The sequence below is a fragment of the Marmota marmota genome, unplaced genomic scaffold (genome assembly GCF_001458135.2).
Source record: "Marmota marmota marmota unplaced genomic scaffold, marMar, whole genome shotgun sequence".
NCBI lineage: Eukaryota > Metazoa > Chordata > Mammalia > Rodentia > Sciuridae > Marmota > Marmota marmota.
This window is the reverse complement of record NW_025999968.1, coordinates 54,591,638-54,601,700: the sequence shown is the minus strand read 5'-3', so window position 1 is coordinate 54,601,700 and position 10,063 is coordinate 54,591,638. Positions and strand designations below refer to the sequence as shown.

The window sequence follows — 10,063 nt, the reverse complement described above, 5'->3', positions numbered from 1 at the left end:
ACCTTTTAATGCTCTTTACCAAATGGACTCCAGGAGAGAGAAAAGAAGGCAGAGTGGGCCCACAGGGAGGGCACTTCTCTGAGCTCTGGAGCAGTGCTGTGTCCTCTGTCTCCATCCCTTTCCCTCAGTCCCCCCACATACACCACCACTCACCACACGCACACCACAACCCTGATTCCAGGCAGATGCCTCCAGGTCGCCCAGGCAGGTCCCCTCCGTCACACAGCGCCGTCACAGCGCCGTCCTGGCTGAGCACTTCCTCCTTGGTGTTGACGCACACTACTGTTCAGTGTTCCAGGCTTTTTAGAATAAATGTATTTGGGTATTTTCAGGTTGGGAGCTATGGGTAATTTGGCAACCAAACACCGTAACTGGCTTCTTATGTAACCCTGCGGTTGGCAGCGAGGTTCAGTGCATTGAAATGAAGCAACACTCACTCATCCAAAGATGACTTTTCCTTTTTTAGGAGAGATAAATGTGCTGCTTTGTTTTTTCCTGTTGCATACATTGTTTTTAATTATTGGCTGACTTTAATGATACTTGCTTTAATTTTTAAATATGAATGGGAAGGTCTATTTAACTTTTGGAAGTTGAAGTTAGGTGTCCCTAACCTAGAGAACGCTTAAATAACTTGAATGCTTTCAGGTGATAATGAAACTGGAGAGAGGAGGAGGGACCCAGGACCAGACAGCATAGGAATCCAAACTGGTAAAGTGCCTAGAAGTTAGAGTTGCGACCTTTTGAAAAAACTGGAATCAGCCTTCCATCCCAAGGTGCTCCAGACTGGGCATCTCATGAACAAGAGGCCCCCTATACTAGCTTTTCAATTATAGTGTATATTCTTTCCATTTTTTTCTTTCTTTCCTAAATAAATAAAAAAAAATAGTCTGAGTCTCTAAACAGACCTCCTTATTTATTTTATTTTATTTTTTCTCAGTTTCAGAGGCTAGATTCTCCAAAATATTTTGGGTTTTGTTTTTCATGGCGCTGGGAATGGGACCCGGGACCTGAGGCAGCTCTCTACTACTGAGCCCCACCCTCTGAAATGTTTTTGTATCTTTGCCTGAATTCAGTAGCCATTAGAAAATGGGCCAAGTGTTGTATCCCCTATTTCTCAGACTACAATAATAAAGTTTTCAAATGAAAACTCTAAGATTGCTTTAGTATCTCTTCCCACCATATTCCTGTAGAACACAAGTGGGAATTGGGACATTCATCCAATAAAGTTCAATTGGAAAAAACAAAAAACAAAGGGAAACACTACATTTCAAAATAAATCCCACTTTTTTCTTTAAAAGCAGAGTTCATTGACCAAGAAGATTTCAAAATGTTTTCTCTAAGGCCCCAGCTGAAACACTGATTGAGGCTGTCAGGAAATTACAGGGATCAAGCAACTCATCAAGACTTGGGTTTCGAGGTCTCCCAAAGCCTCGAAGTGGCCCTGGAGGCTAATTGCTGTTTACTGCAGTGGACCTTCGTCCTTGTTCTGTAACATTTTCCATCTTAAGAAGGGCCGTCCCATTCAGCCGCGGAGCATGCCATCTGAGTGGCTGAATGGAATTACTACCAGTGGAAACTATGCTGCGAGAGGGTGGACAGGGCAGCTGGGAAGCAACCTCAGCTGGTTTTCCATCCTCCCGAGCAGAGTTAATTAGCATAGGGAAAATGACTAAGGTGTTGACGTCACCTCTTTCCAGTAGAAACTTACACTTTGTCCCTGTCTGCCTGCGAGCATGCAGGACTTGACTCAGGAATTTGCTGTCCAAACAGGATGCTCTGGACGCTGGGCTTTTTTTTTTCTTTCCCAGGGGCCTGGCCCTCCCCCTCCGTGCTTTATAAGCGCTGGCTCAAGAAGGGACCTACAGTCTCTTGGAAAAGAAGCTGGCTGCGCGGGCCTCTAGTGCTCTCCCTGTAAGAAAGCAGGATGCATTTTAGAAACTTTAACTACAGTTTTAGCTCCCTGATTGCCTGTGTGGCAAACAGTGAGATCTTCAGCGAAAGTGAAACCAGGGTAAGGCTTCTAATGTGATTTTTCGAGAGTTTTCAAAGCATTATGCTAATTAGGACTATTAACTGAAATACGTGTGGGTGTGTGGCTCTCTTGTGGGTTTGGGGGTTTTTAAATAAGTCCATAGTATTTTGAGTCTTGAAAATCAAAAGCTGTTGTTTTAGGAATTAAGATGAGGGAATTTTTAGAGATCTCAGAATTTGAAAGCATCTAGGTTACTGGACCAGCTTCCTAGCGAGGCAGAGTTTGGAAATTGCATGGTTTTCATTCCGAAGGTGTGGGTGGACCTTTCCAGGGAGGCCTCTTCTCACCGTGAATAGAACCACCTTTTTACAGCTAGAGTTCAGAATAATTTGATTTCCTCTTAGGGAATAAATATTCTCAACTTATTGCATGTTTATAGTAATTATAAGGGTCTGCTTCTAGCTTCCAGATTAGACCAGCTAGAGAAAATGCGCCTTAGCAAATCATCACACTGGGATAAATAATTTAAATGTGGGATTAATGTGCCTCCTGGGCAGCAGATCTCATTGAGGTAATTACTAATTAATATAATTAGTAATTTTAATCTCTATACTTTTCTTCTTTGTTTGGTTAAAATGTCAGATATTTTGTTGATAGCTACCCAGCTATCTGCGTTTTTAATAATATACATAAATGCATATTGTGTATGTTCTGTTTGAGGGATGATGTTTGTGTTATATGCTTTATACCCAAAGCCATATGGGAACACGCAAAGGTTTTTTTCTTCTTCTTTTTAAAATCAAATTTAACTTCATAATTGTGTACTAGGATTGTGATCTGGGACCATAGTTTGCTTTTTTTTTTTTTTTTAACTAGATCGTACAGCATATTCTAATGCTATTGAACCACTATAATAACTAGATTAGAACAAATAAGAGAATGTTATGGTAGGAATGGGGATTTAGCAGAGAATGTGGATTTCTCTGTTCTGATCCTGAGCCCTGAGTTATATTCTAAAATTATTCATCAAAGTCATCTCTCCCAAATTCTGAATCATAACTTCAGAACTACACAGTTGGTCACAGTGCCTACTGATGAGGTCATGTGAAATTCCCCATCTAGCGAGACACCCTGGCAGCTCGGCCACCGGAGAGAGGTGGGGAATAGTAGCCTGCGGCCAGCTGAAATCGCTGTCAGGCGCGTCCTTTCACACGTGCCTCCTCAGAGCCCCTGGTGGGAAAGTCACAGAAACGTTGGGGCTCAAGAGCAGCTCAGGCTTGTGCGAAAACGAGGCTGGGAGCTGCTGCCCCTCCCGCGACCACCTGCCCCGGGGCGCCGAGCCGCTTTCCTGCCGCAGCCGCGGGGGAGCGCTCCGGGGACCAGGCCCTCCCTTACCAGCCGCGAATATTCCTGCAGAGGGTCCCCGCGGTGCATGAGCTATTTCCTGCTCGCCTGCGCGTTAGAGGGCGCGGTGCTCGGGATTCGGGTGCTCTGCCGCCTTGCACACGGGTTCCTACAACCTGTCCCAAGTGTTTAGTTTGGAAAAAGACTCCAACAGCGTCTAAAAGCCCGTGCAATCTTCCTTGAAGTCCCCATTGCCCACCACCCGCTGCCCCACTCCACCCCTGGTAGGTCTCTCCCCAGAGCTTCTCCCAGAGGCTGGTGGGCCGGTTGCTGAATCAGAGCTGGTAATCCCACAGCTGGGCGTTTCGTTCTAGGAGCTCGGGATGTTTCCTACTTTTCACTCTCTCTCTCATGACGTGTGCCTGTCTGTATTCAAGCCAGTGCAGAAATGGGTCCATTTGCAATACATTAATTTTAAACCAGCATCATTTTAGAGAGTTAAAAAAAAAGTAACAGACTAAGATTTTTAAAAAACAGTGGGAATTTTTAAACTACTTCCTTTAAGAAATGCAAGACTTTTAAAAGTTCATTGTTCAATTTAAAAAAGTTTCCCAAATTAGCTGCACTTAGCACTTTAAGCCCTAAAGAAATATTTGACATATGTAAAATCGCCCTTAGCTAAATGGCAGGATTGGAGTGGGCCAGGATAAGGAAGTTCACAGGAATATCAGGCCTAGGAATAAGGAATTGCCAAACTAAACCTTCTAGGAAAATGCTCATTCTGCTTTAAAAATATTTTTTTCTCTTATCATAAGAAGTATTTAATTATTGGTATTGTTCTTCTTATTAAGTGAGTTTAGTAAGTCATCTTCTTACCTTCTTATAAAATCACCTGTAATTGTAATTGGCCTAAATAAGGGGCTGTGTTGGCTAAGGATGTTGCTCAGAAGTAGAGTGTGTGCCTAGAATATGCACTAAAAATACATAAAGAAATGGCAGCATCTCCTTAAGAAGGAAGTTAGGAATTCTTGAAGTGGTTGGTAACTCATTTCTTTACTAAGCAATGTAATGATGTCCTTTAGTCAAAGGTCACATACAGATAAATTTCAACTCCTTTTATTTTTATTGTTATTTTTCAGGCCAAATTTGAATCCCTCTTTAGGACATATGACAAGGACATCACCTTTCAGTATTTTAAGAGCTTCAAACGTGTCCGAATAAACTTCAGCAACCCTTTGTCTGCAGCTGATGCCAGACTGCAGCTGCATAAGACTGAGTTCCTTGGGAAGGAAATGAAGTTATATTTTGCTCAGGTGAGTCAGGAGTCAGGTGCATTGGCTATGCATGCATCTCTCTTCCCATCCTTTTTTTTTTTTTTTTTGATGGTACTATGAATTGAACCCACACCCCTTTTTTTATTTGGAGATATTTGGAAACAGGGTCTTGCTAAGTTGTTGAGACTGGCCTCAAACATGCTATCCTCCTGCCTCAGCCTCCTGAATCATTGGTACTACAGGTGTGTGCCACTGTGCTCTGCTCCTCCTCCCATGCTTTTTTAAGACCATCTATACATTGATGATGTTATATATGGAAAACCCAAGAATTCATCTCAAGAAAGGAAAAATTAATGCCCTGAATTCTCGGTCTTGTACTTATTTTAAGAAGGCAGTGAATTTGAGAACAACCTCAGAAAAATGACACTTGGCCTTCTGGAGTTGAGTAGCAAGAGAGGAAGCACAACCACCACCCCCACCACCACCACCCCCCTTCTTCTAGGGAGCTTGCAGGTTTGCTGTCAGGGCCAGGGCCATTTCCCAGCTCTTCCTGGAATCACACCTGTTCCACCTGGCACTTGGCCTGTCCTTTCACATCTGCCTTCCAGAAGCTGTGGCAGGTGCTATCGACACTGTAGTTCTTCACTGCAGGGCAGTGACCAGTGTTGACTTCTCTCCTCAGACTTTACACATAGGAAGCTCACACCTGGCTCCGCCCAATCCAGACAAGCAGTTCCTGATCTCGCCTCCTGCCTCTCCGCCGGTTGGTTGGAAACAAGTGGAAGATGCTACTCCAGTCATAAATTATGATCTTTTATATGCTATCTCCAAGCTTGGGCCAGGTAAGCAGTGCCCTGCAGGCAGGAGCCGGGGTGGAGAGGGAGAGTCTGCTAAAGACCTGCTGCTCACAGGTCAGGGAGGATCCCCATTGGCCCTTTTAGCTCCCTCAAGAGCCAGTGCAAGTGTGCCCTCCCTTTGTGTTCTTCCACATCAGTGCCACTTGTGCTATGAGTGTGCATTCCTTGGGAAGGTGTGCAAGAGCCACCATAACTGCTCATTAGTCCTGCCCTCGATTGGCACCCTCACCCATGAATCCATCCCCTCGCCCAGGGGCACAGCCTGCATGGCTCATGACCAGGTCTCTCTAGGTGCCAATGAGCAGTGGAGTCTCGAAAAGGGAAAACCGATTATCCTTGTAGAAATTTCAGTTTTAGTCAAGGTAATTTCTCCCTTGATTTCGTTGATCTGATTCTCACCTGGCCTTTTTAATGGGTAGGAAGAAGAGAACCAGGGATCATAGAGAAGAAAGAACCTCAGGCTCTTTGTCCATAAAATGGGTCTTACCCAGTGGAGTTGAGGTCATCATCCAACAAAAGACACTTCACAGTGCCTGACCTCAAGTCGGTACTCAATCCTTGGTCTTTGGAAACAGTCAAGTGTGGTGGATTCCTGTCCTATGTGCTAGGATTTGGCTGAGTATGCAGAGAGGAGAGGGGGTCTTGGAGTAAAGAGGTGTGAGCCCCTTCTGCCCCGCCCTTGGAGCAAACTGGATACATGCTGAGACTGTCAGCTCCTCATTTCTCCTTGACCAGCAATCTGATGTTCCTTTGGGTCAAGGGTTTTATTTTCGTGGACCATCAGCAATTTCATATTGAAAAGATTACATTTCTGAAAACATTGCCCAAATGGAAATTTCCCCTGTGGTATAAAGCAAGAATCACATTACCCACTGCTAATCGTGGCTTGAAGGTCAAGGTCAAAAATGGTCAGTTGGAGGAAGTGTGTGGCCCTCCACAGCAGCTCTTGGTGAGAGGCATTAACAAAGCTGAGAGCTGCATCTATTGGTGTCCTAGAGACGGGAGCAAATGGGATCCCCCACCTGGGGAGAGGTGCCCTCCTGCTCTGGAGGTCAGAAGTGCCATGAAGGAAAATTCCTCAGCCTCCAGAATCTACCATGTCTTTACAGAAGACCATGGAGAAGGCTTTTGAAAACAGACATCATGAAACCAGTTTGCCCTTGGTTTACTTAGCGATGGGCTGAATAGTATTTCATATTTTGGCTGTACTTTTCAGGATTGCAGATTTTGCAATTATAGCCCTAAGTCCCAAGCATTCTGGATTTTGTGGTAGATAGTAAGGATTTGTAAAGAGGCCAGCACCTCCAGTGACCCGTCTGACATCCCAGACTGAATGCTCTGAGGGAGCTGAGGCTTCTTCAGATGTAATTACACTGGCATCCAGTCTCCAAGAGACAAGGCAGCCCCCTCCTGTGTGAGGGACAGTGCCTTCCTTGAGGAGAGAAGCATGCAGGGAGGCAGGAGGCTGGGAGCCTGCCGCTGCTCCTTCAGCTGGAAATGAGCCTCTGAGGAGCACACAGTGGTGGGTGAGGAGCCTCCTCACTTGCATGGAGCTTCAGAGAAAGTCTGCACGAAGCCTTAGAAGAAAGCTCACCCGAGCCACCCCAAGGTGGGCGAGCTGAATCCTTAGCATTTCCACACCTCCTAGCTAGGGGTTGACCACAGGGTCTGTGTGTGCTGGCAAAAGCTTTACCACAGAGCTACATCCCCAGCCACCTCCATTTTTAAACATAATTCTAGGTAAAATTGCCAGGCATGCATATCATGAACCAGGTACTGCGGGCTTTGTGGACATTCACTCATGCCACTAGCTCTGTGAGGTTGATGCCTTTGTTGTACCATTTTATAGAGGAAGAGAGAGGTACACAGCAGAGTGAGACAACATACCCTGGAGCCCTGGTACTACAGGCTCGCAGCCCACGTGGTGGCCACACGGTCACACTGCCTCCCATCAGCACCCAGTGGTCAGACTCTCCATAGCCAAGCTGGAGCCCTGAAGGGATGCCCAGCTCCTCCATTCGTGGCCAGGTTCCTCAGTTACAGAAGGCTCTTCCCATCCGTGCTGGACCTGAGTGGTCTGACCTTGAGCCTGGTCAAAGTCAGGCTGGCACAGAACAGCAGAGCATGCTTGGCTCCAGGAGGCCAGCAGTTTTGTAAGAAAGGGATGCCGTGGTCTTGAAGGCGAAAGGAGCACCTACCTGCGTCTGCACACTCGGCCTCCGCAGGTGTCCCTGTCCTGGGTCTGCGCTGCCCTCGGAGGAGGCTCAGGATATCAGTTACCAAATGTGTTTATCCTTCAGCATCTTGTTCCTGAACTGGTGTTCCTCACACCACACTTGGGGACTCGCTGGCAGACAGGAGCCTCTGGGTAGTTAGTGTAGGGTGCCTGGTGACATGAGAAGCGTCAACTAAAAATACACATTCCATTTATTCCTGTCACATGCCGGACTCGGAGTCAGACACACTGGAAATGAGTCTTTTTTTTAACGTAGCACCAAAGAAACGTAAATGCAAAATGTGTCTGTCTGTCTCAGCCCGTTGAGCGTAGGCAGGAGGCGGCTGGGCAGACCTAAGTGTGACTCCATTTGTTCCTGTCGTGGCACCCTCCAGGTCTCATCTGAGTTATCTGCCATTATTTCTTCCCCAGGAGAGAAGTACGAGCTGCACGCAGCGACCGACACCACCCCCAGTGTGGTGGTCCACGTCTGTGAGAGCGATCAAGAGAACGAGGAAGAGGAGGAGATGGAGAGGATGAAGAGACCCAAACCAAAAATCATCCAGACAAGAAGGCCAGAGTACACACCTATCCACCTGAGCTGAACTGGCGCCGGGCGAAGAAGCATTCTCAGTCATACTCATGGGAGGAATCTTTTACTGTGGAAGTGGCCGGTCACAACTTGGGAGGTGGCAGCCGTGACCGCTATGGCAGAAATCCAGTTCATGTTGCTCAGAAGAGAATCAAGGCTTCGTCTCCTTGTTCTGATGCTGCACCTCAGTCCACGTCCATGGCACCCAGGAATGTCTTGGGCCAATCACTGAGTTTGTTGTGATCGCACAAGGACATTTGGGGACATCTTGAGAAAACCAATAATGATAGTGTCTTGTACTTGTTCTTTTCTGGTAGGTTCTGTTTTCGCCTAGGGCAGGTTGATCAGTGGGTCCAGGGAGCGCTTTCCGCTTCTAGCCAGTGTACAGGGTACAATCCCAACTGGTAGGAAGAGGCCTCACGCAAAGCCACCAAGCGTCTAGTGCAGAAAGGTTGTGAAAACAACCGCAACGCCATGTGGAATTGTAGCGTCTCATTTCTTCCCTCATGTTCGAATGTCTGTGCATGTTTATTACTGATTTTCAAGACTAACCTTTGTTTGTGTATGAAGTTACGCATTGTTGTTTCACATCCTTTGGGAAGTAGGAAAGCATTGGGAAACTGTCACCTTCCAGATCTTCAGCTCTTTGCATCCACATGTGGAAGTGCACCTGGAAGACCGTCTCTCGGCATCCTGTCCAGTGTAGCACGTGACTTGTGCTCCTGCAAAAGACGCTGATCTGAATTCCTACGTAGAGTAGCTTATACAATTCAGAGAATAGCAGTTTCGCTGCCAATTTTTAGCAGGTGAGAAATTTTAGTTTAGGTGTTTGGGTTGGATATCAGTCTCCATTGTTTCTTTATGTAATGGTTTCTAGACAAGAATCATAACCAAAGGTCGCTTTGGGAACTATTGGTTGAGATAGTTGGTTTTTCACCCCACTGAAACATCCAGATAAACGTGTAAATAGAGCTGACAGCATATATCCATACCTGTTGTACTCTTGGGTGAAGAAACGTGACAGTGGAAGGATAGTGTAAGCTGTATTAACCTACCTGTGAATCGTATGTTGTAGAAAAGCCGTCCACGTGTTTAATGGGATGAACTCAAAGCATGTAAAGTGAGTAGTAGATGTGTGTTGATATGAGAGGGATGCAGTGCCTTTCCCCATAATTCCTGATGGAATTGTTACACTAGGTGAACATTTGTAATTTTTTTCTAGTTGTAATGTGTATGTCTGGTAAATAGGTATTATATTTTGGCCTTACAATACCATAACAGTCTGTCATTCTGAAATACCTAATGCCAAGTAACAGTGCATGCTTTGGAAATTTGGAAGATGGTTTTCTTTGGGAAGCAAATACGTTTGCATTAACTTCTTGGATTGTTCATAACAAGAAATCGATTGAATGTTCTCAAAACCCTGTTTACAGTGCTTGGTAGGAGGGCACCGGTTAGGGAGAGACCATTGCATAGCTGTTCAAGTGTTTCTAGTTAAGTGCTTTTAAACTGGAGAGGCTAACCTCAAAATATTTTTTTTAACTGCATTCTATAATAAATCGGCACAATATGCTCTTTCCGGAAAGTTACTTGTTTGTCGTTTGATTTCTAGGATTAATCTGTGAACCCTTTCAGTTCTGCAGCCTCAGAGGACACATTCCTTTGTCACTTTGAACTGAAAAGCTTCTAATTCTGTGCTGTGGTTCAGAGTGTCCACTGTACTGCAGTCCATCACTTAGAAAAGGGCAAATTGGATTAAATAAAAAGCAAAATTCTGAGCATTTTCTTGATACAGAAAATACTGTTTAT

At 45.4% G+C, this 10,063-nt stretch overlaps 1 protein-coding gene across 1 annotated transcript; it reads left to right on the top strand.

Moving 5' to 3' along the window:
• Positions 1-1,766: 1,766 nt before the first annotated feature.
• Rcan1 (regulator of calcineurin 1) lies at positions 1,767-9,839 on the top strand. Its single transcript, XM_015478731.2, has 4 exons — positions 1,767-2,011; positions 4,456-4,629; positions 5,273-5,432; positions 8,095-9,839. The coding sequence occupies exons 1-4, from the start codon at positions 1,925-1,927 to the stop codon at positions 8,265-8,267; spliced, it is 594 nt and encodes a 197-aa protein (XP_015334217.1). The 5' UTR covers positions 1,767-1,924; the 3' UTR covers positions 8,268-9,839.
• The last annotated feature ends 224 nt before the right edge of the window (positions 9,840-10,063 follow it).